We start from the raw sequence: 24,007 nt of genomic DNA, 5'->3' as shown, positions 1-24,007 counted from the left end.
TAACGGCCTGTTTAAAAAAAAAATTAAAAAGAAAAAAAGGGAGAAAAAAAGTGTCTTCAAAGAACGTACGTGCTCCTCCGTGTTCTCTCTTGTATGGGAAATAGGCCTGGCCTTTTGTGTATTACCAGAAACTCATTTTCCATTTGGATGAAAAGCCAGAGGAAAAATGCCCCTTGCTTGTCCCCCTCCCACTGAGCTTTTCATTGTCGCTCGTCTCGACTCCCGAGCTCTCCGAGGAAAGGGAGAGATTGCCACTGAAGAGATATCAAAAAAGAGCTTGTTAGCACATTTCAAGTGAAGGATCTTGGTGGGGCCCGGGAACAATCCCGGTGGTGTGTTAATTCGCCGCTCGGAACATGCTGCTACTGATAGCTTCCAAATTGATCACTCCAGCTTTCCTCCGCCCCCCCCCCCCCCCGCCCGCCCCCTTTTTGAGTTCGCAGAGCTCTTCCAGGAGGAGGGGGAGAGCTGGCGGGCCTGGGGAGAAGGAGCTGCTGTCTAAACAAGCCGTTTCCTTCTGAGGAGGAGCGGGGCCAGGAGAGCCCTCAGCGAGCAGCTGTGCTCCAGAGCATGCCCGCGCCGCGCCACGCCACGCCACGCCGTGCCACACCGCGCTGCCAACCCCGCGCCCGCGCGGCACTGCCAGTCCTCCGCTGACCTCCGCCCGCACCGCCGAGCAGCCTTTCCGCAGAGGCTTCCGGAAATACCAAACGCTCCGTACGGGATTTCTGCAGTCATCTCCGCGCGTGACACTATAGATTCATGCACATTCAGATATGAATTAACATATCAGTCTACACGCTGTTTCTCAGGAAAGTAGGTGATAATTACAATTAGTAAAGACAGGTAAGTGCACGTGCATTCAACCAAGCTCACCGGTACTGAGGACACAAGGCAAGGGAACAACAAAAAATACATCATGGTTTTTGGCACCATTAAAGAGGTTTTTTTCCCCTCAATATTCAATTCAATTCAATATTCAAAAACTCCACCTTCAGTTACCAGTAGTGATCGTTACATCGACAGAATGTTCAGTTAAGAACGCTCTAATCACATATTTGTGAACTTACACCTTAAAAGGTTAAATATGTTTTGAGTCTGCTGTCAAACTGAGGCTGGGCTAGCACAGGAAGCATGCCTTACGATCGTGACGCGTCTGAATCTGGCGGAAACGCACCGTTTCTCTGTGCTTCAGAAATGTGCCTTCATTCAAGTGTGCCGGAAATTTTTAAAAATGAGGCTACAAAATGTAGACAGCAAAAAAAAAAGAAAAAAGAATATATACTGCCCTTAACGCACAGATCGTGAAACACAACCTGGGAATGCGGGGTGTGTGTGTGTGTGTGTGTGTGTGTGTGTGAAGACACAAGTTGCAGCCTGTTCATATCACATCAATACATCAATTTCTCATTTGCTGAATGCAGTGCTATTCAACACCAGGGCCCCTCGCTGATCGCACCTGTGAATTACCGTGTGGTGCGGCGTGGCCGGGTGTGGGGGGTGGGTGAATGGGGGGGGGGGGGGTCCCAGTGCGAAGCCCGCGCTGGCAACCGCAGCCACACGCACACGGAGAGGGCATGAGGCAGGGAGGCCCCGCCCAAACCCTCATCTTCCTAATTGCGAGCTCATTTCGCTCCCCCTTGTCTGACATTACTCTTCCGCGCGGTCCTTAAGAGGGATTTAGCCGGCTTCTCCTCACTGGAGAGAGGGGAGAGCAGGGGTGAGCGGGGGAGAGAGGGGAGAGCAGGGAGAGAGCGGAGGGAGATGGGAGAGAGAGGGGGAGCAGGAGGACCCGCCGCAGTAATCCCAGCCCGTAGCCACGCTGCAAAGAGCGCAGCTCAGCGCGGGTACCGCTGTTATTTGAGCTCCCCTCACCCAGCCCGCTGCCAGGAGCCCCACCACGGGTACGCCCGTCTGCCGGGACAAGCCCCAAATGAACCGGCTCCCTGGCCTACCTGCAGCTCAACCCCCGATACGCCCGGGAGACCATCGCAGAGGCCGAAAAGCACAAAGCCCTCCACCCGTCAGTCTGTTGCACCTGGAGCCATGTTAACGCTCCATTTTACTCCCTGAACACAGGAGCCGCGTTAATGCTCTATTTTACCCCTGAACAGAGGAGCTGTGTTAAAGCTCCATTTTACCCCCTGAACATAGGAGCCGTGTTAATGGTCTATTTTACCCCCTGAACACAGGAGCCGTGTAAATGCTCTACTTCACCCCCTGAACATAGGAGCCGTGTTAATGCTCTATTTTACCCCCTGAACACAGGAGCCGTGTAAATGCTCTATCTTACCCCCTGAACACAGGAGCCATGTAAATGCTCTACTTCACCCCCTGAACACAGGAGCCATGTTCATACTACTTCACCCCTGAACAGAGGAGCTGTGTTAATGCTCTATCTTACCCCTTGAACACAGGAGCCGTGTTAATGCTCTGTTTTACCCCCTGAACACAGGAGCCGTGTTAATGCTCTGTTTTACCCCCTGAACACAGGAGCCGTGTTAATGCTCTATCTTACCCCCTGAACACAAAAGCTGTGTTAATGCTCTGTTTTACCCCCTGAACATAGGAGCCGTGTTAATACTCTACTTCACCCCTGAACAGAGGAGCTGTGTTAATGCTCTATCTTACCCCCTGAACACAGGAGCTGTGTTAATGCTCTGTTTTACCCCCTGAACACAGGAGCTGTGTTAATGCTCTACTTCACCCCTGAACACAGGAGCCGTGTTAATGCTCTGTTTTACCCCCTGAACAGAGGCAGAGCAGAGCCCTGTCCTCTCCTCAGGTCACAGGCTTTATTGGATTTCTGCCTTCTGAAGTGTCCAGAGCGGTCGGCTGGGGACAGGTTCAATCTAAGGTGACAAATGCAGAAGCCGGCTTCTTTCTCTATTCCTTAAACTTAGGCAAACCTTCTGAGTCATTTATTTCCCAGTGCTTTCAGCTCAACTGCCGCCCCCTCAGCAAACAATACATTTAAGAGAGACCAAAAAATGCATTATAACATCTATTTGTGTGTGTGTGTGCGTGTGTGTGTGCGTGTGTGTGTGTGTCTGAGTGTGCGTGGCTTTGTGCAGCTGCATACAATTCAGAACAACAAAAAAAAAAAACTATTGTGTAAAATAATCCAAATGTCCCCAAAAATGCCAGTCAAGCCTCCATCAACTACAAGAATTCCAGACTTATCGCTTATCGCACAAAATGATGAAATTGAATGATGAAAATAGGTCCGAAAGCACCAATATCACTAAACCCCTAAGAGTCCGCTTTTTGATACTTCACTCGAGGGAGCGGACAGTAAAAAGAGGAGGGAAAAAAAAAAGAAAAAAGAGAAAATCATATAAATAATTCAATTTGCAGAGTTTTACGGGCCTTAATTACAGACGTCTACGTGTGCCCAAGTGCACAGTAATCCGTTTATTTGTCCATCTGATGCTTCTGCTATCGGGCCCCTGAAAGTGATTTTATTACCGAGATGGGCCGTTACAAGCTGCCATAACCTGTCATTAAAGGCAATGTCGCAGGGCCCAGATGAGAGGGAGATGGGCCTGCCTAATGCACCCCAGGCCTGGAGGGGAGAGGCAGCGCGACAGGGATCTGCGGCTGGGGCTGGCCATCAGATCTGCGCCTATTAATCCTGAGCGGAATCGAATTGGGCCGGCGAGGCGCGGGTCCCAGAGCTGCCCCGTGGCTGCTGCTGCTCCAGCCGGCGCGTGACGCGTCTCAGGCTCGTAGCCCCGGGATACAGCCCCCGCTAACTCAACATTTACATTGGGGGGGGTCAGCGCTAATTTAGCGCTGATGTTCTAACGGGCAGGGGAATATTATCACTAGCGCGCGGCTGGGGATGGGCGCGCGCGCGGCCGCGACGCATCTGAATTGAACAGGAACGCGGCATTTCTCTGTGCTTTTATTGTGTTTTCCCCCACCGCCAAAAGTGAGTTTTTCTGTATGAGACCTGTCACGCGATGACGAAGCTCCACTTGTGTAAATTTCCCAAGCCCTCGTGCTCACCCTGGTCCGCGGCTAGTAAATGAATTCCGGGGCATGAAGAGCAGCAATGCCACCGGACCTGATGTGGTTTCCCCCTCTGAAATGAGGGGACGCGTCTCTATTACTCGGGGTAACGCTATAGCCCCGGATAACGGCGCGTCCCTGGGTAACGTGGGGCGGTGCCGATGGGCGCTGATGGGCCCGGGCGAGTCGCAGACGCTCCGCGCCGATTTGAACCCCGTCCCGCAGCTCCGGAGCCATCCCCCCCCCCCCGCCCCCCCGTCCCGCCCCCCCTGGGAGCGGCTTCCGGCCCGCCGAGAATCTTAAACACCTCATCAGGGAGGCCTCCGAATCCCAGAATCCCCCCCCCCGCTCCCCGAGGGACGCGTCTGTTTACCTCCCCTCTGACCGGCTAAACCGGCTTTTTCCAAATCGCAAATTACACGGCTCTCTGTTCCTCATGGGTCTGCGATGTGCTCGGGACCGAGGAACAGCGAAAAAGGGGAGGGGCGCGACGACAAACTTTTCTTCGTCGTCCTTCAGGAACAGACGCTGCCGCGAACCCGGCGCGACCTCCAGGAATCACTGTTGCATTCTGCTTGGCAACGGAGCGGGAAGTCCTAGCGGCGCGAACGCCGCGCGCTACCCTGGGACTGAATTAGCGCGGAGGAAACCGCACAATCCAAACATTTGGCGCACCTGTCAAAATCTGCGCTGGTGTTTAATTAGCACTGCGCCGATTCAACATAGGGGAAAAAAAAAAATTCATTTACACCTTAAGTAACGATACAAAAAAAAAAAAAAAAAGAAGCATCGAGCAGGCCAAGATTTACCCAATTCATTTGGCCTGATTTATGGGTCCTAATGAATACGTCTGCATTGTGGCTGAGCTCGCCCTCCGCTGATAGAGTAATCAGCGATCAGAAGCTTCCAGAAACAAGCCGTACACACAAGCGCCATTGAGCGCTAAGGAGCGGCCCGCCCCCCGCTTTATGCCTTTTCCTTCTCCTTTTCTGCTCGAGAGGAAACAATTAGCGAGGGACGCCCCCCCACCCCCCACCCCCCACCACCCCCCGGTGTTCCCCGCCCCGCCCACCGCCCCTCCCGTTCCCCCTGGGACAGCCCGGCGGGTCAGAGCGTTTGTGGGGCACAATGGGGCCATTGTGGGAGCTTGGCGGAGGGAAACTTTGGGGGCCCGTTAGGCGTTTGGCTGCGTGTAGCTGCGGAGGGGAGGGGGGGGGGGGGCGGTTGGGGGTGCGCGGCTGTTTTTTTGGAGGGGATGACAATAGGATCCCGGGCCCAAGCTTTCATCAGCTCGGTTGCCTTTGGAAGGCAGAGTCAGAGGGAGAAGGCACTGACCCAAGCTCTCCGTATCACGCCCAGCCATATGCTGACCCCAGCAGCCCGCCGGCTTTATCGCCACCAATCAGGAGCCAGCGCCACCCCGCTGCCATCCCCGCGCTCGCCCGCACACCGCTGGACTGGCAGGGCCAATGGGGAAGCTGCTTAGCGTCTCTGTCCCCCCCCCCAAAACCCCCCATCCCCTTTTTAACAATGTGTCCTCGTCTGTGCAATCGGCCACTACCAGATGGAAGGTGGCCGTGGCTCACCGAGTTACATTTATTTTGCCTTCCAAACAGCTTGCGTGTCTAACGCCCCCCCCTCCCCGTCTCACCCCCCCCGTCCCAGCCCCAAGCCAGGCAGATCAGCACAGGCAGAGAAACGGCTTTAACACAGAGGGGGCTGTGGGACCCGCGGCATGAATCTGATTCCACTCTTAAAAATGTTATCGGGAACCCCTCTGACCAACTGGCCCCGGCAGCTGCGGGGGGGTCACAGGGGTCAACCCACCGCCCCCACCCCCCCCCCGGTCGGACAGGAACGCTCGGGACGCCGATGGAGCCGGCATATGGCGGTTTCGCCCAATCGCACGCCATTCTCTGGCGCTGTTCACACACAGATTGGGGAGAGAGAGGGGGAGAGGAAAAAAAAAACAGAAAAAAAAGACAAAACATTTTATCACTGGGCACAAACGCGCTGGCGAGCCGTAGATCCCCGATACGGCGGGAGCGGCGGCTTTACCCCGCTGCTGGATTACTCCTCGCACACCGCGAAATCTGCTACTTACAACTCGCCCGGCTGCTGGGCTCGGCTCCGCCCGCGATTTGTACCGCCCGCGCCGCCAGTTAGCTACTCGCCGGCGTCCAACACCTATTAACCAAACACCAAAAAAAATGAAAAAAAGGAAGAAAGGAAAAATGTTTTTTTTTTTCCTCTTCCAAGCGCAAATTTCACAGTCACGGCGAAGCGCGGATCAATGGGCGCAGGAGGCAGATGGACCCGCCCGCGGGCCAAGGGGAGGGGCCGCGCTGAGCCAGACCCGGGGAGACGGCCTCCTCCTGGAGCTCCCGCCGCCTCCCTGTTTCACCTCCTCCGGGGAGGAGCGCGCGCAGGGCGGGGGGGCGAAAGAGCTGTTTTGTGAACCTCGTGCGCGGGCTCTTCGGACGAAAGGAAGCTTGCAGGAGACGCTGCTCTTCTGTAATCTGAATTCACTCTGCCGCGCCCGGCCTGCCTCTGAACAGAAGGTAACCGTGCGCTGCTGGACCCGGCGCTACGGGCCTGCGGACGCGGCTAACGCACTGCGCGCCCTTTCAGAGCGCCCGAAAACACGCCAGCCTCGCTCGCTTTCGGCCTCTCTAAAGGGTCAAAAAATTTTACAAAAAAAAGGGGCTTCAATTCGCAATTAAAGCCGTAATGCTTCTCAAGAAACAATAAGAAAGACAAAGGTTTAACACTTCAAATTTCCTCCCCGGTGTCCAACAAAGAGCCCAATTAGAGCACACACACTTCATCAAAATCAGGAACAACCCCCACCACACCACACACCACCCCCCTCCACCCGCCAGTGGCTTGGATCAAAACCATTTCAAGAGTGTGCTTAGGAATTACCTGCTGCATAAAAATGTCCTCTGCTGCAGTATCAACAGGTAAGTAATAGAGTGTTGAGTGCACACCCCCTCCCTGTGGGACCACCCCATTCTCCCAGCTGCAGCTCCTTCCCGCGCCCCTACGATGCATTAAGCCTTAATTGCTTGATTAAGCCATCATGGCTGACGCGGGGGGGGGGGGGGGGGGCAATCGACGGGAAGAGACACCTTTTTACCATGAACAATCAAGAGTTTGCATCTACATGTGCTTCAATAATAAATCAGGCATAACAGGGCCAGCCTGGACTCGGAAGAAGAGAGGGGAGAGACAGAGAGAGGGAGGGGGAGGGGGAGAGAGAGGGAGGGAGGGGGGAGAGAGAGAGAGAGAGAAGGAAGGAGAGGTAGAGGAAGGGAGAGGGAGAGCGAGAGAGAGAGAGAGAGAGAGAGAGAGAGAGGCAGCGATCGGGGCTGGAAAGACATCCGTCGATAATGACAGATTACTGTAATTCTGCCTGTCAGGACCATCGACCTGTGCAACTCCGCCAATCGATAGCGCAGTCCTGTATCGAGCCCCGCGCGGAGACACAGATGGGTGAGATTGCTGCGAGCTAAGACTCAAGCTGGGCCAAACAATCTCTCTCGCTTGGAGGACAAGGCAGATGAGAGTCTCTTTTTTTTCCCCTTTTTTTCTCCTTTTTGTTTTGTTTCTGGCAGTGGGATCATTTGCTACAAGGAGCGACTTTGAAAAGAGACGGAGGGCAGGGCGTCAGATTCAGGGGGTCGTGTGTGTTCAGAGGCACACACCGATGGTGGAGAAAACAGCCTTATAAATCTAAGCCTGCCAGAAGAACTGACCGAAACTCACGCCGAAGAGAAAGTTCCAGCAAAAATTCTTCTCCGACAAAAAGTTACCTAACCACCCTCTGGACCCAGATGTATTCATTTAAAAAGATTAAATAAGAATAAATCAACAGGCAAAACCAAAAACTGAGCCACTTTCTAAATTTAACAGAAAAATGTCAAGCGGCTGCATTTGGCCCAGACGAGCCTCTTATCACCTTAACTACAGGAGAGCGGGAAAAGATGGAGAAATTGCCACCGCGGTTCTTCAAAAGCAAATCACCGATCACTGTGCATCATCATCATCATCAGCAGAAGGCTGGCTATGATCGGGGCAATTCCAGAGGCTCAGACAATACGGCCCCGCGCAATGCTCACAATGTAATATCTGCGCGTTCGGCGGCGAAACAAGACGTCAATACTTATCGACCGGCCCTTGCCATTCTCTTATTTGTGCTCCTTGCCTGGCGGAGCGCGCGCTGTCGATGGCGCTCGGCGGAGCCGCGGGGCCCGCCTGGCACGGGGACCGAGGGGCCGCCGCGCCATTAAGGGCCCGATCAATCCGGCGTGCCTCTGTCCGTCCGCGGCTCGGGGCCCATCAACTCAGCCGTCAAATGATATATATCTTAAGATAAAGGACGCCTCGGCGCATCGATCGCTCCCCGCCGCAGACCCCCAGCCCCCCTCCCTCCCCCCCGCACGCGCCCCCCCCACGTTCGGACGGCTCGCTGGTCGTCCCGAGCTGCAGGGACCGACCTTATTCGGAGGAGTCGCGGGAACGGCGGGTTAGCGGGAATGGCGGGTCAGCAGGCCTCGGCAGGGGGAGGACGTGGGAAAGGATACAAGTTCTGGTAGAGCGGGATGAGGGACTTGAGGGCGCGGCTGGCGTTGATGGCCGTGGCTCGCACCAGGGTGGACAGGATCTTCTCGTCCACGATGGCGCCGTCGAACAAGGGCCCGAAGAACGGAACCTAAGGGAGGAAAGAAGAGAGATGGGGCTCCAGTTATCAACCTTTCTATTCAGACAGCAAGAGCTTCTCTCATTGAAGCTTAAAAACCTAAAATGGCCGCCTCCCATGGTGAAAATGACTAGTTCTCTAAAAAGTGTTAAATCACTCAATGCTACTAGACACACAAAAACACATTACACACAAAATGTACAGGTGAAATGTGCATATGAAAAAGCAGTAGTGCTTTTATAACATTGTGAATTCATATCTTGCAATGTTTTTTCCTCCTCCTGAAAACACACACAAATCCAAATAAAGCAAATGGTACTAAAATGATGTTTTAAAGCTTAAATTGACATTTACACAAGCCAGACCTCCTTCCCTCTTTATCTACTTATCTTCCTGCATTTCCGCAGACTCGGTTAAAGGAGGGCTTGCGTTTTATCTTTCTCCATGGTGGAATTTAATTCCAAGAATTCTACTCATTCAATTACACAGGACATAACTGAGGAGGAAGCAGCGCAGTGGTACTCTGGGATACGCATGAATGTTTGGCTTCGCACAAAGTATAAAATCCCCAGGCTTTCCATAAAACCAGCCCCAGCACGTAAAAGGTATGTAGTGATTTGCTTGATAATGAATGAACGGGAACAATGATAATGAATAAAACTGAGAAAGATACTGAATGCCATTAAAACGCAAGTAAGATGTGAATACTGAGTCTTGCTTTGGCAAATGTTTAAGAGCAGAGGGGAAAAGGCCAGGCTCAGCCCACCTCCGGCTTCTTGAGGATCTGGATGCTGTACATGTGGTTCTTGACGGGGTAAATGATGATGAGGACGTCTCCGAACTCCGTGGGGATGATCCCCCTCCTGTAGTCCCGGGAGTGCTCCGACCAAACGATGTGCACCTCGTCGTTTCCCAGGTGCCTCAGCTGCGGACCGAGAGTGAGAAAAATCATTTCACAGCTTGCCTTCCAGTTGTTTTTACAGACTGTATCCATTTTCTGAGTGAGTGTGTGTGTGGGGGGGGGGGGGGGGGACCAACAGATTAACAGGTTTACATTTTCTGTTGCTTCCAATTTAAGACCAAAAACGTAAAACGAACAGGATGTCTCCACGGAACGGCTCCTGTCTAAAATGTCTCCCGCAGTGGATCCGAAATGGTCGCCGTTGACCTTCGTTCGCCGCTCTCGCTGATTGATGGGTCAAAGAACAAATCTCAGCGCCACATTACCTCCCGCCCATCCATCTTCCTGCCTGCGCAGGGCTCATTCCTGCATGGGCTGAACGCGCAGGGCAGCGCAGCCGCCGCTGCCGCCGCCGCCGCCGCTCCATCCAGCCCTTCCCTTCCGCGGAGGGAAAACGGGGCAGAAACAACAAACAAATAAATAAATGGGGCGCGCACGCCTGCCGGGTGCTCTGACACACTTTAGTGTCTGCTTAACGTGGTTTACAGGTTTTATCTGCAGATCTCTCTCTGGATAGCGTCTCCTGCAGCGGCTCAAATTCAATTTGGTCCTGAAGAATCATGATATAATCCTAACCAGGGGGACAGGTCCAATCTAATTTGGGTACATTACAGCCATGTGCACAAGTCGCCCCGCGGGCCCGGGACAGGGCTCGGAGACGCACTTTAGCGGCTAAATGGCCACCCGGTAGATCGCCTTCCGCGATAGGGCCGAAAATCGAGGCGGTGAGGGATGGCGCACGAAAGCCGGGCTGTCACTGATAAGGCGGGCATTTTGTTTGGGAAATCTAATCAAAGGCTGAGGGAAAACGGGCGCAATATCTGAAATAATGCAGGCTGAACTCTCCGGGATTCCTTTCATCTGTTTGTGAAGTGCCGCTCCTTAAAGTATTTACAGGAGCCCGTGGAGAGCCCCCATTTGTCTGAGATCCGTCGCAGCGGAAGGGGGTGGGGGGGGTGGAATATCGGCCCCCGGTAACGATACATCTCGGTTAGGTCGGGGGGATCTCTACGGTGCGGCTGCCCATCCTTACAATGGGGTGGAGTGTCAGCAGTTTCATAACGGATACCAAGAGGGGCTCCGCTTCCAGAGCGGTTGGTCTCTTTTCCCATCCTCATAAGGAGGAGCTGGTCTTTTTGGGTTTTTCAAAAAACAAACATTTGGAACGATTCAGAGCTACACTTCGCTCCAAATGTTCCAGACCACAACCGTTTCACAAATACCGGTAAAATTTCCCCTGAAGTATTTACAGCCATTGAATCCGAGGGATTAAATGTGTACGCATGTTTAACGATCACCATGTAAATTTAAATCGATAACGGTGATAGGGATGGGATGAGAGACACAGGAAAGGCTACGGTGGCTCTGCCTTACAGCCTTTTGTAACAGGGGAGGCTGGGCCGGCCTGTAGCGCCCCTTAATTAAGAACAGGAGCGAGGACGTGGGGCTCCAGCACAAACAGCACGCCATTGGGTATTTCATATCTTATTAGGGCTCCCAAATCACCGCCCAATAAAATGAGCCCTTCAACACAATAAGAGCACGCAGAACAATGGGAAGGAAATTAAACCTCACAGCTAACAATCTGTCTGCTTATTACAGGTAATTAGACGGCCGCTTCGCGACAGCGCTCTTCCCCCCGGACCCGCGGCCGCCGCGGCCAAATGAAAGGGCCGGGGAGCGCGCTCCGCTCCGCTCGGCTACGGGCGCGGCCGTTTCCCCGCGCCCGCCGACGCCTCTAATCCAATTAGGCCTCTGAACTTCCCTGTGAGGTCACACTGTGCGCTCGCCCCCCCTCCCCCCCCGCCCCCGCCTCCAATATTACATTCCTGTCTGCGCTCATTAATGAGTCTGCTGAGCGGATTAGCACCTTATCGCCCCCCCCCCCCCCCCCCCCCCCCCAAAGATGCATGTACAAGGAAGAGAGGGGACAGGTCCGATGACACGCGATCGCTCATCCCGCGCCGCCATCGCCCAACGCCGGGCGGCCGGGCCAAGCTCATTACCGCTAATGCCCGCCGTTATTACATTTCCACCAGAGAAAAATACCAACGCAGGGAGGCATTTGTGAAGAGTAATGGGGGAGCGGCTCGGGGAGCTCAGCCTGGCCGAGGGAGAGGGGCTGGAGCCGGCCGCGGCGGGGCCCATTAGCATGAGCGTAATTCACCGCCGCCCGTCGCTAACAAAACAGGGCTCCAGCGCTGGAAATGCCAAGTCCTCCACAAACGCTCGACAGGTATAAGAGCCGGATGGCGGGAAGAGGCTCTCGGTAAAGCGCTTATGAGCGGGGACGCTGGGCAAACTGGCAGGCTGGAGGCGTGCGCGGGAGAGGCTCTGATCGACTACTGACGGCGCCCGGGGTTTAAAGAGCGGACACAAGGGAAGGCGGGTCTGTCCTCCGACTGGGGGGGGGGGGGGGGGGGGGGGACACAGCGCGACAGGATAAATGAGTGAACGGTGGGGTCCTTCGGCACTGACCTTCTTGGTGAGGGAGTCGTCCGAGTCGGGGGGCATGCGCGTGGACACGTGGAACATGACCTCCACGGTGGAGGTGGCGAAGTACGGGGTGGTGAGGCCGGTGCTGCGGTTCCTCTGCAGGCCCCCCATGAAGCCGCAGTGGCTGGTCAGGTTCACCTGTGGAGGGGGGGAGGGGACACACTGCTGACTCACACCGGTAAAGGGGCGTGACCGAAGCACACCATTGGCCCTCTTCACTGGCTGCCTGCTACCAAAGGTCTGCAACTCTTCTGGTATGGTTGGGTCACAAGAGCTTCAGGCCGGATCTGTACTGACCTGGTGGGGGCCACAGAGCCTATATACTACAGGGCTGCCCAACCCTGCTACTGGAGATCTACAGTCCTGAAGGTTTTCTTTTTAACCCTAATATGGCACACTATATTCTACTAATTAGCAGCTCTATGAGATCTCTAGTCGTTGAAAGAGGTGTGCTTTGTTAGGGCTGGAGTGATAACCTACAGAAACAGGGCTGGGCAGCCCTGCTGTACTGGGTGAAGGTCTGCAGTGGAGGGGGTGTGATGGGAAGGACCCTTACCTCCCAGCCCAGCCCAGACACAAAGTCCTCGTAGGCGTGACTGCCCCGGGTGTTGGACAGGATGGAGTGCTTGTCCTCTTGTCCCTCCGCCACGTAGAAGACGGCAATCTTGTGCGTCTCACGACTGCAACCGGAACCCAATGCAACATCTCAGTCAGAGTCCGTTATGAGTTTCAAATGAACGACGGGCAAAAGCGAGGGATTTCCACCATCTTACCACTGCCTGGAGTCCAGATTCTTCAGCTCCCTCAACAGTTTCTCGTTCTTCTTCAGGAGGTGGAAATTGGTCCTGCAAAAAAGAAGGTTTATAGAAATAAATCTATATTTGCAGGACAAGTAGAGACATGGTAATGCTGAATGAGTTCTCCTCTGTCTAAAGGAGGAACACGGTAATGCTCAATGAGTTCTCCTCTGTCTAAAGGAGGAACATGGTAATGCTCAATGAGTTCTCCTCTGTCTAAAGGAGGAACACGGTAATACTCAATGAGTTCTCCTCTGTCTAAAGGAGGAACATGGTAATGCTCAATGAGTTCTCCTCTGGCTAAAGAAGGAACACGGTAATGCTCAATGAGTTCTCCTCTGTCTACGTAACCCAACTTAACGTTCCAGCCGAACTTGATTACTCACTGCAATTACTCAACGCCATTCGCTAATATTTCACAAAATTATAGGACTGATTTCACTACAGTGGATGTTTAAAATTTCCCTCTGCTTTATCACCCATGTGTAATTCAAGAAACAAACAGGCCTCCCTCTAAAAAAAGGATAAACAAGACTAATTATGCACACTTTTTCCAGTCAATAAAATTTGGCCGAACCTTCAGTCCAAAACATAAAACGGCACTTTTCATCTGTGGGTGTGCATGAATAGATCCGCTTAGCGAGGGAGCTCGAAATGCTGCTACACAAACAACAAGCCTATTAACTCTCTCCAGGGGTCCAAATAAAAACACAGCCCAGCCTGGGACCAACAGAAAGCGATCGTGCCCAGAGTTATTCCACTTACTGACCCACAAATCCCACCTTAGATGGCTTAGCCGTCATTAAGAAGGCCCCAGTTAATTGACTACTCGTTTGTTTTTGTCACGGGTTCCAAGAAGTGAGCAGCAGGTTAGAGGGAACAAATTACAGGGCATCAGGATGTTGGGTGAATCGCCACATTTTAACATTTCGCCTAAAATAATCGATGCAAAATGCATAAAGCTAGCAGCAGCGTTAATGGGAAACGCACTGAAAGCACCGTCAGCCCAATGAATGCAAATGCTCTGTATTGGGGAGCCGACCTCTGCGGTTCTGACAGAGCATCGCGGTACGGCACGTCTGCAGTTTACCTCTGCAGCTTCTACCAACAGCTCTCGGGTTCCGACTTTCCAAAGGGAAGACATTTTTTCCCCTCTGCTTCTTTCTGTTTCTCCCCCCCCCCACCCAAATGCCTTTTTTTCTTCTTCTTCCTCTGTTCCCTCCCCCTCTCTCCGAGCAGACCTCTTTATTAGCTTGTTACAATGTAATGGTCTTCATTTTCTCCATTGAAAATGAGCCATTTTGAAGGCGCATAAGGGAGCAGCATGAAAGCGCGACAGAACAGGCCGGGCACAATGCCACTGAATTGCAATACCTTAGTCTTTGACCAGGGATGAATAGCACCTGAATGCCAGAGAACCAACGCAGGACAATGCCTCATTAAAAACACCCCCATCCTTTCTCCACAGCTCTTTATGTAATATGCCCGCGGTGGGATTTTAGAGTAATACGCCCCCCCCCCTCCCCCCCCCCCCAAACCCCTTTTTGCATACGAGTAATGAGTAAATGCACTCGACAAATGATATGCCTTTCATTAATTCTACCTCCCCAAGCAAACTGTTAAGATGTCTTTTATTGTACGGGACCGAGCGAGGAGGCTGTGCGCTGTGTTTTTGTACTGTCAGTGACGGCGAATCCCGTGTCATAATGACCGCTGCTCTTAAATGGGAATTACGGTCTGAATGCAGCCATTTGTTCATTTTTTCATCAAATGCAAATGTTTCGTCGTTTCACCCATCATTAGTCCAGATAATGAGCGTCCCATCTTGGCCACGGATCCGAATTAGACGTGGACGTGTTAATTAAAGTGTAAACAGGGCTCTCTGCTTTCGGTGACCATGTTTTTAATCTGTACTTCAGCTGAAATGCACCACAGGCCGCAGCCACCGCTCTGCTTCAGCACACAACAAGGTAATTAACAGTCTTTACAGGATGATTAATTATATAAAAGAGAGACAAACCATGAAGATTCTGGTGCGATCCGAACACAACACGGGAGAATTTATTTTTCATCAAATTGGGTCAAATCATGATAGAAGTGCATTAGCCAAATTAGCACACGAGAAGCTGAGCTTTTCTTTTTTTTGCCTTTGAGATTTTTCTGAACTCTATGTTTACGGTCTGCAGTGTCTTGTGAGTAATAATTTTGTGGACAGGGGTACAATTTAAAAATGTAATATTGAAAGATACATTCTGACAGGGTATGTGGACACCTGACATCCAACATCTGATCTCTGCAGGGATTTGTTTCCATTCAGACAGAAGAGCATTAGTGAGGTTGGGCACTGATTGGGCAATTAACCTAGTTTGCAGTTGGCTTTCCAATTGATCCAAAACTGTCCAGAATGTTGTGGTCATATAGTGTATGTACATCTCAATATCTGTGTCTATCATACACACACATACAAACATTATTTCCCAGTTGCTGTCTTGACAGCTTCTGAAGATTCAAAATAATTAAAATATTTAAACTACAAGAAACATAAAAAAATAATTTCACAATATTTCAGTGGCATTCCTGATTCAGTACTAGTATTCTCTTATGTAAAAATCATCACAAGTTCACAAGTCATATTCTGCTCCTGGTTAGCTATGACAGCGACTATAGTGAATTTTGATTAAATGTATTTCTCAAGTCCTAGGGCCAAAGCTCCATGAATCCATGTGAAATTGCACATAATCATTGAATTACTAAGGGAGGTGATTCAGGTTATCACAATGGGATGACACTCTATGATTTGCTCAACAGGTAGCATCATGAAGAGGCTGAATGAGTATCTAGGTGCTTGGAGACTGAATTACCGGCAAGATCTGGTCCCTGGAGACGCTGGGCCACAGTGACATGGTATGTTCAGGGGATACTGAGGCACTGACCAGGGAGAAGCTGGTCATAGCCAGATCTCACTCAGAAGAGAACAAACTGAAACAGGAGAGGCTCTGAGCAACTGAATAATTGATAAAACAAGACCAGGTCAAAACCTGGTTGGACCGTCCCACCAATGGTGTAACTTCATCACTCAGTCACAGACATTCGCGTTTATAGGGCTGGCCCCGCTGTTGCGGTCCAGCCAAAAATAAGAGTCTAAGGCCAAATGTGAGTGAGTGAATGTGGGCGTGTCTCACCTCTTCTCCCAGGAGTTCATGCCCAGGATGTTGAGGAGGAGCCTGCAGTAGTAGAAAGCAGACTGGGGCTTCTGGGGGCCGGGCTCCTCCTGCTCCACGGCCCTCATGTGGATGTCGTTGCTCCGGCGCTCGGCGAAGTCCTTCTCCTCGGTGAACTGCTTGAGGATGGCGTTGATGACGTCGTTCTCCTGCTTCTCGGAGACGCAGGACGGGGGCGGGGCGGGGATGTTGAGGGGCGCGCCGGCGCGCTGCAGGCATTCGGGGCTGGTCACGCCCAGGTACTGGAGCAGCTCGTCCAGGGCGTCCTCCTCGTCCCGCACCGAGTCCCACGAGGGCACCACCTCCCGGCACCGCCGCTTGGCCTGGGGCGCCATGAACTCCAGCGCCGAATCGTCCTCTTCCTCCACCTCCTCGTCCTCCTCCTCCTCTGCCCGCCGCTCCCCCTCTTCCTCCTCCGCCTCCTGCTCTTCCTCCTGCTCCGCCTCGTCCTCCTCCAGCTCCTCCTCCTGAAGCCCGTCCCGGTCCTCGTCGGTGGGCGGGGTGTGGCGGGCGTGGGGCGGGGCCTGCAGGGCGTGGGGCGGGGCCAGGAGCCCCAGGGGCTGGGAGGGCTGGGCGCAGTGCGGGGGCCCGTACAGGATGGCCGAGTCCCAGGAGTACTTGCCGGAGATGTCGCGCACGATGACGCGCACGCCGGCGCTGGTGGTGGTGAGGCCGGCCGACATGCCCCCGCCCGGCACGTTGTCCTCCGCCCGGATCTGCAGGCTGGACAGCAGGGTGGTGCCGTTGAGGGCGAAGAACTGCAGGTTGGGGCTGTCGAAGAGCTCCGGGGACAGGTCGGCGCTCTCGCAGTACGGATTGTCCTGGTTCTCGCAGATCAGGCTGGTGAGCATGGCGGGCCCGCCGCTCATGGGGTAGTGCCCCAGGTGGTTGACCAGGTGGGTGATGACGGTGCGGGCGGCGATGGCGATGAGGCCCTGCTGGATCCGGCTCTTCACTGTGGGGAGGGGCGGGGGAGGGGCGGGGGGTTGGAGGGGGGGGGGAGACAGAGGGAGAACGGGGCTTCACGACTCTGCTCCTCGCGGCAAATGGGGCCTAAACGCCCAATTCGTCGGCGAGCGCGTTTCCCCGAACTCGCTCAATATAAAGCAATGTGGAGAAAGCGAGGCTTCTCGCGTCTGAATTCCAAGCCCATCGGGAAGCATTAAGCCCGTGGGCAAGAATGCAGGAGCTGTGTGCGCGCACAGGCGTCCCCGCCGCGGGGGGCCCCGCCGCGCTGATTCTCATTACGGCTGGTGCAGGCTCGCCGCCGCCGGGTAAACACGTCTCCAAACACAGCCGCGGAAACAAAATTAATCCGAACGCCGATACCGCATTAGAGGACCGGGCATTTCCCAAGAAAGCCACCGATTGGGCGAACGGACTCCTCTGAACCCGAACCCGAAAATAATTACGGCTGTTCCTTTTAAAAAAAAAAAAACAAAAAAAAAAAACACTGACGAGCAGAGTTATCAAGTCCCAGGGGGGCTGAGCCTATTAAGGGCATCTCTGCTTTCGGCTTCCTTGGACAAAATACAAAAAAAAAAAAAAAAAAACGGGGGGGAGAAAGAAAATGCTCTCCGGTTTGGAGGAGGCATGCCTCACACAAGACCAGAATGATTAGTCATTTTCTTTTGATAAGAAAACAGCACGAAGACACTACAGAGCACAAAATCACCTGCTGTTAGGCACAGCCTCCGCAGAAAGGAACGATTTTGCATTTATCTCGTCCTTAATGCCTTTAAGGGGGCCTGAGGAGAGAGCCAAAGAGAGACTGAGAACAGCACTACAGGGAGAGCTGGCTACCTGTATTAAGCTCATCTGTTTCAATTTTCTTCTTTGCCGCAAGACCCATTGTTGGTTTTAATTCAGAGGCTAACGTTTGACTGCGAATTGATTTTTCTAAAAGGCTTTGAACTGCTTGTTATCCATGGATGTTTGTGCTAACTACCCTGGTCCTCCCCCTCCAATTCTGACCAGTGCTTCACATCCAAGTTTTACTTTTTAAAACAAAGGCTCAAAGTACCGTGCACAAGTAATTCATGTTTCCGCAAGGTCAGTTCAATATGCACTAATGCGCAAATATGTTCAGCAACATGGTGGGCTGATAGACTGAAAAGAAAACCTGTGCACTGAATGATCTACTTTCTTTTTGATGTTTATTTGCAAATCGGCTCTTCTTGGAAGTGCCTGTGGATTTTGGTCTATGGACAGGGGTCATCTGGACAGATGAGGGGATGAACTGTCCTCAAAAGTGTCTCGGGGAGTTGCCGTGGTGACCTCCAACACAACGCTTTCCTCTATCGATGAAGGGAGACGATGTTATGACACAAGAGAGAAGTGACAGAGAAAGAGAGAGAAGAAAGAAAGAGAGGAGAGAACGAGAAGAGAAAATAAAAAGAGAAGGAGACACGAGTCGAGAAGAGAAAGAGTGAGAGAGAGAAAGATTGGGGGAGAGATAAAGAAAGAAACAGAGGGAGAGAGAGAAAGAGAAAAACGGGTAGAGAGAAAGAGTGAGGAGTGAGGGAGAGAGTGGGAGAGAAAGAGACGGGGAGAAAGAGGGAAACAGAGGGAGAGAAAGAGAGAGGGGGAGGGCGAAAGAGTGGGGGAGAAAGAGAGAGGGGGAAAAAGAAAGAGAGAGGGGAAAACAGAGAGAGGGAGGGGACAGAAAGAGAGAGGGGGAAAGAGAAAGAGAGAGAGGGGAGAAAGAGAGAGGGGGAAAGAGAAAGAGAGAGAGGGGAAACACAGGGAGGGGGCGAGCCGTACCCTCGGGCGCAGGCTGCAGTTTGGAGGAGCGCTCAGAGTCGGGCGAGTGCAGGGGTTCGGGCTCCTTCAGGCTCTCCAGGGGGAGGAAGGGGTCGTAGTCGGTGCTGGCCAGGTCCGACAGGTTGATGGGGAAATATCTGAGGTTGGTGAAAGTCTGAGCCCCATACACACACCCGTGAAGCACCTGTTCGAGCGACGGGGACAAAAGGGGGGCAATTTTACGTCCGCACGCCTGGAGAACCTGTCGTTCGAATGGTTTTTAAACAACCGAGCACATTTTCTGCAATTGACATCGCACGCTTTCAGTATTGATTCCCCCTTTTCACTCTCAAATAATAATTATTTAAAATGCGAAAGTCAGTTATTTCTTAGCAAGTAGACATGTGGCTGACGTGAATCAGAGCATCTGGAGTGCAGAAGCTCAATTAAACATTACAGAGATAATCAGCTAGCAGAGAGAAGAATTAGGTGGCGTTTTAAATGGCCACATTATCTGGAATGAGTCATACACATTAGCAATTTTGCTGTTGTAGGAGAGCATATACCACTTAACTATGAACAATTTTACCTTTCATCACCTAGAAAAAAACACATTTTACATGCATAAATCCTCTGGATGGCACTATGCATGTGCATCTCGCAGTGAATCAGAAATAGATAATGCCTCCGAAATACTGCTTTACCATAAGCAGCATGAAAAGCAGCATTTTTTTAGGAACAGGAATGTTCCTTCTAGTTAGTTTTTAACAGTAATAAGCATGTTATGTGCAGGAGGGTGAAGTAGTGGTTATGGCACCAGGAAAAGCTTGGGCTGGATATGAGTTTCGCTGTAGGATAATGCCAGCGTACACCCTGGTTAAATGATAAAATTAAGTTAAAAATGTTTGAACAACAAAAATGATCTCTGAAGTTAACACTACTCAATTTCTCTTCAATTAGACTCCTTCATTATGAGAAAAACCAACAAAGGTCATATCTTCCAGATAACTTCTTCCCCTACCAATATCATCAATCTAATATTGCTGATCTCATTTTTTTCTGAAACCTTACTAGTCAGTTGTATTTCTAGTCTAACCTGGTTAATAGGCCACGGAAGGGTTGGGGAGTGTACCTTGTAAATGCAGCTGAGGACAGACTTGTCGGCCTTGTCCTTGTCGGACCCCAGGGTGTGCACAGGCTGCAGCAGGGTTTTGGGGGGCAAGGCCATGACCCAGTCCAGCAGACACAGCAGCAACGACACCACCAGCTGGGGACAAACGGAAGAACACCGCTCTTATCCACCCGCTTCTCCTCAACCAGACCCCAGCAAGAACATCCAGAGCAGCAACCCCCATTCTCTCAAAAGACCAAAATGTGTCATGGAGCTCCACCATAATCACGGTTTCACAAACGTTCTAAACAGTGCTTCAGCACAGGCAATGTTTTAAACCATTATGACCGTTTGCGAGTGGTTGAAACTGTGACCGTTTGTCGTCCTGCACAATAAATATCCACTGACATTTGGGAATATCTTGCATATGGAATATTTTTACACATTCAGTTTTTCTCCTAGACTTCTGCCAACTTGTCATTTTGTACACTAAATGTCTACAACTACCACAAGGCAAAACAGTGTTACCTTTATGACATAAGTCAAATTTAACTAACCATATGACCCAAAAAACACTGTGTAGTGTATGAGCCTTGTGTGAGAGCACATCTGCTTCCTTACCCGTTTATCTAGCTCATGAGGTGATGACTCAGTGTTCGGGAGCAGGTGAGTAATAGTAGCAATGAGAATCTGCAATGAAAGAAGTGTGACCATTACATGCAATTGTTTACATTACTTATTTATTTTCCAACACCAGTACATTTACAAATGTAATATCGCTATATACTACACTACACTACACATGCAATTATAAACAGCTAAATAAATCTCCACTCCAAGCGTTAATTACCTCAACTATCTTCTTGGGAGTGTCAGGCGGGAACTTCTGCAGGACTTCCACATAGTTTATGAGCAAGTGCAAAATATCTGAAGCGACCAGTGCAACCGTTTTATTGGGAAACTGAAAAACAGAAAGAGAGAAGATGAACGGCGGCGCACGGTGACGGTGTTCCCTCACTGCGCATCGAGCGAACGTCCAAAAACAATACGGACGCGCCGCCGTCTTGAACCGCAACAGGATTAAGGGAAGACGGGTCTTTTCAGAAGACTAATTCTCCCAATTGGAATGCGCCCAAGCATTAATTTTCAACGCGGTGCTGGGAGATGCAGCCCCGCGGTTTGTGCTCCACTTTGGGACACTGTGGCAAGGTTTAGGGGCGCTTCCTTCAGAGGGCGGCGAAAGACAATGGCCGTGTCATTTGGCCATTAATTTGACCGAACAATGGTGCAGAGGGTGATTTTTCTTCACCCGTCATTTCAGACCAGCGTACTGCGGCTTGAAGTCGTTTGGGTGCATTCTTCAGTGGATTAGCCTTCTGTCTGCTGAGTGGGAGAAGCCAAACATGTTGACGGGTCCAGATTTAGCCGAGGGGCTCTAAGCTTCTTCTGGCCGCTCGGCTCCTTCCAGCCAAACAGCCCTGCCCCGCTATTTGGCTACCGCCCCCCCCCCGCGGAATCGATGGTGCATACGGCGCACAGATGAGACTGGCGAACCAGGCAAGGCATTAAAATCAATCCAACATACATTACCAGACACAACATACATTTTTAACTGTCAATTAAAAGGCCCTTGAGCACCAGCCTGGCTCTTAAGTCATCTCCGAGCGCCCGGCGCGCGTTCGTCTGGGGCGAGTTACCACAGACGAGGGGACGGCTGGGGCGCGCGCGTGCCCCGCGCCGGACGGACGGAGGGAGGAGGGCGGCGTACCTTCAGGGTGACGCAGATGACGTTGAGGGCCTCTTTGATCTGCGGGTGGCGCGTGTTGTGCATCAGCTCCTCGCAGAGCCAGATGCCCAGGCTGCAGAGCGCCACGCACCTGCAACAGACCAGCAAAATGACATCACACACCTGCAACAGCAGATCTGCTGAACGAGCTCACGCACCTGCAACAGACGAGCATAATGACATCACACCCCTGCAACAGCAGATCTGCTGAACGAGCTCACAAAGTATTTAAACACCACTTTCACAACTCGAGGCAAACTATGACCATAAATAACATCCTAACAGATCCAGTGGCAACAAAATACTGCCACTAGCAACATTCTGTGAAGTAACTAAATATAGTGTACCCATGCAGTTTTCTTTCATGCTATTCTCTGCATGTACTGCAGCCAGATGCAATGTCTCAGTAACCCGTGGTTGCGATAACGTGGGAGGACCCAGACTTGAACCACAACAAAATAATTACTCCTGTTTCTTTGAGCCAATCGTCATTTGATGTCTGATATTTGTATTGTTTATTGATCATAATATTTCCACAACTGTTGGCAGCACTGCAAGATTCAGAGAAACTTGAATGAAAAGTCGAAAACGAGAAGTCAAGCTCTAGCTAGCATGTTCATCATAAAACAGAAATCGCTCCTGGGGTTTTTAAATATTATTAATATCTGTGTTTCAAAAATTCGCTCTGTACAGTATGCTAAAACATGACATCCTCCAAGTGTCATAACAGAATTATGAATGACATACATTTATTGTGTTACTATTGTGAGTTGGCATATTATGGTAAAATAGTGTCAAAATGCAGTTAAGTATAAAATGCTGAATTTGAAATGCCCTGCGTTCCAAAGACACAGCATTCCATGGGCAAGCGTGACCGCTGGTAACACTGCAGCCAGGTGAGTTATTTGCAGCTCTTGCATTTTTTTTCTGAATATTGCACATCAGCTGTGTAATGCAGTGTTGCTGGATAAACATGAAATCAGCTTTTTCTTCCTTGTTTACTCAAAACAAGGAAGAAAAATGGCACTTACGCTCGCCGTTGAGAAGCTGCCAACCCACACGCTCTCAAGGGACCGTCAACCATGCTGTTTCAAGGGCTCACATACAAGTGTGCACCAGCCACATACAGCAGAAAGATAACGCAGTATTCCCCCATCTCAATAGAGCTACACGTTTAATATCTAAGGGAGAAGACTAAATTTAATGGAATACTCTTGCTTCATTGAGTACATTTTTTAACGTACAAAATATGAATTCCTTCTGTTCCTCCAGCTATTAATAAATTGCAAATAGCCAAGAGATATTGTGTCCTCATTAACACATCCATATATTTGAGTCAACATACGAAAGCAGGCCTTTTGCCAAGAAGGCATCTGTTTTTCTCTCTGGTTACACATTTCTTGTAGCTGACCAAACAAAATGTTTTTGTTTCTTGTGCTCTGGGAGGGGCACTGTTAACTGGGAGCTGGAGTGCCTCTCTGAACTAGTGAAACAGGCATCCCAGGTTGTCATAGTAACCCACACAGTCGGCAGCATCGGCTAGTTTTGTGTGCCTAAAGTATAAATGAGAGAGCAAAGCTAGAAGAGAGAATGGGTGGAGTCATCATGCGCTGTCAGAGGCCCAATGATTTGAGCCAATCATATACCATTATTTCTATCATTACAAAGGGGGGACAAAGTCTTTGCGTTGGCTCTATCAAATTGGTAATTGTCAGTATTTGGAAGCACTCATTATGGGGTTCACGAGGTCCCGCTCCCTCATCACCAGCCTCAAGTGCGTGCGTGGGCGCTCGCTAAGAGGAATGCGGCTGGCTCCAGTGAGCAGAACGGCTTCAGGTTTAGCGATATTTGAATTATGCTAAATCTGAATATCAACGGACAGCACGGGAAGCCTGTGGTGTAATGCGATAATTCTGTGTATGCAGCTTTTCTCCCCTATAAACAAAGTGCAGGGCTGTGATATAAGCTGTAGTGCAAACCAAACCTCCACACGAAAAAACAAGACTCGAACAGACCAGTGGACTGGGTGAACCACAACACTCAAAAAGCACAAACCAATGGACTTAACCACCTATTCAACCGATTGTACTGATATTACAATAGCGCAGAACATACTGTACAGGTGTACAACACGTGAACGCAAACCGACCGTACATTTATACATTATATATTTAGAC

At 51.2% G+C, this 24,007-nt stretch overlaps 1 protein-coding gene across 6 annotated transcripts in view; it reads right to left on the bottom strand.

Moving 5' to 3' along the window:
- ralgapa1 (Ral GTPase activating protein catalytic subunit alpha 1) overlaps window positions 1-24,007 on the bottom strand; it is a 61,298-nt gene that overhangs the window by 8,108 nt on the left and 29,183 nt on the right. For all 6 annotated transcript variants that reach the window (XR_004762051.1, XM_035389047.1, XM_035389055.1 and 3 more), the window contains 11 exons: window positions 21,813-21,921; window positions 20,895-21,005; window positions 20,666-20,734; window positions 20,066-20,200; window positions 18,955-19,138; window positions 16,153-17,146; window positions 12,947-13,018; window positions 12,730-12,853; window positions 12,156-12,311; window positions 9,483-9,641; window positions 8,601-8,728 (listed from right to left, as the gene is read on the bottom strand). Coding sequence is in view for 5 of the 6 variants with exons in the window: in XM_035389047.1 (XP_035244938.1) it covers window positions 8,601-8,728; window positions 9,483-9,641; window positions 12,156-12,311; window positions 12,730-12,853; window positions 12,947-13,018; window positions 16,153-17,146; window positions 18,955-19,138; window positions 20,066-20,200; window positions 20,666-20,734; window positions 20,895-21,005; window positions 21,813-21,921 (2,241 nt within the window). In the remaining variant the exon portion in view is untranslated. The remainder of the gene's footprint in view (window positions 1-8,600; window positions 8,729-9,482; window positions 9,642-12,155; window positions 12,312-12,729; window positions 12,854-12,946; window positions 13,019-16,152; window positions 17,147-18,954; window positions 19,139-20,065; window positions 20,201-20,665; window positions 20,735-20,894; window positions 21,006-21,812; window positions 21,922-24,007) is intronic.

The sequence above is a fragment of the Anguilla anguilla genome, chromosome 1, assembly GCF_013347855.1.
Source record: "Anguilla anguilla isolate fAngAng1 chromosome 1, fAngAng1.pri, whole genome shotgun sequence".
In the NCBI taxonomy this organism is placed as follows: Eukaryota; Metazoa; Chordata; class Actinopteri; order Anguilliformes; family Anguillidae; genus Anguilla; species Anguilla anguilla.
This window is presented reverse-complemented; position numbering and strand designations above follow the sequence as displayed.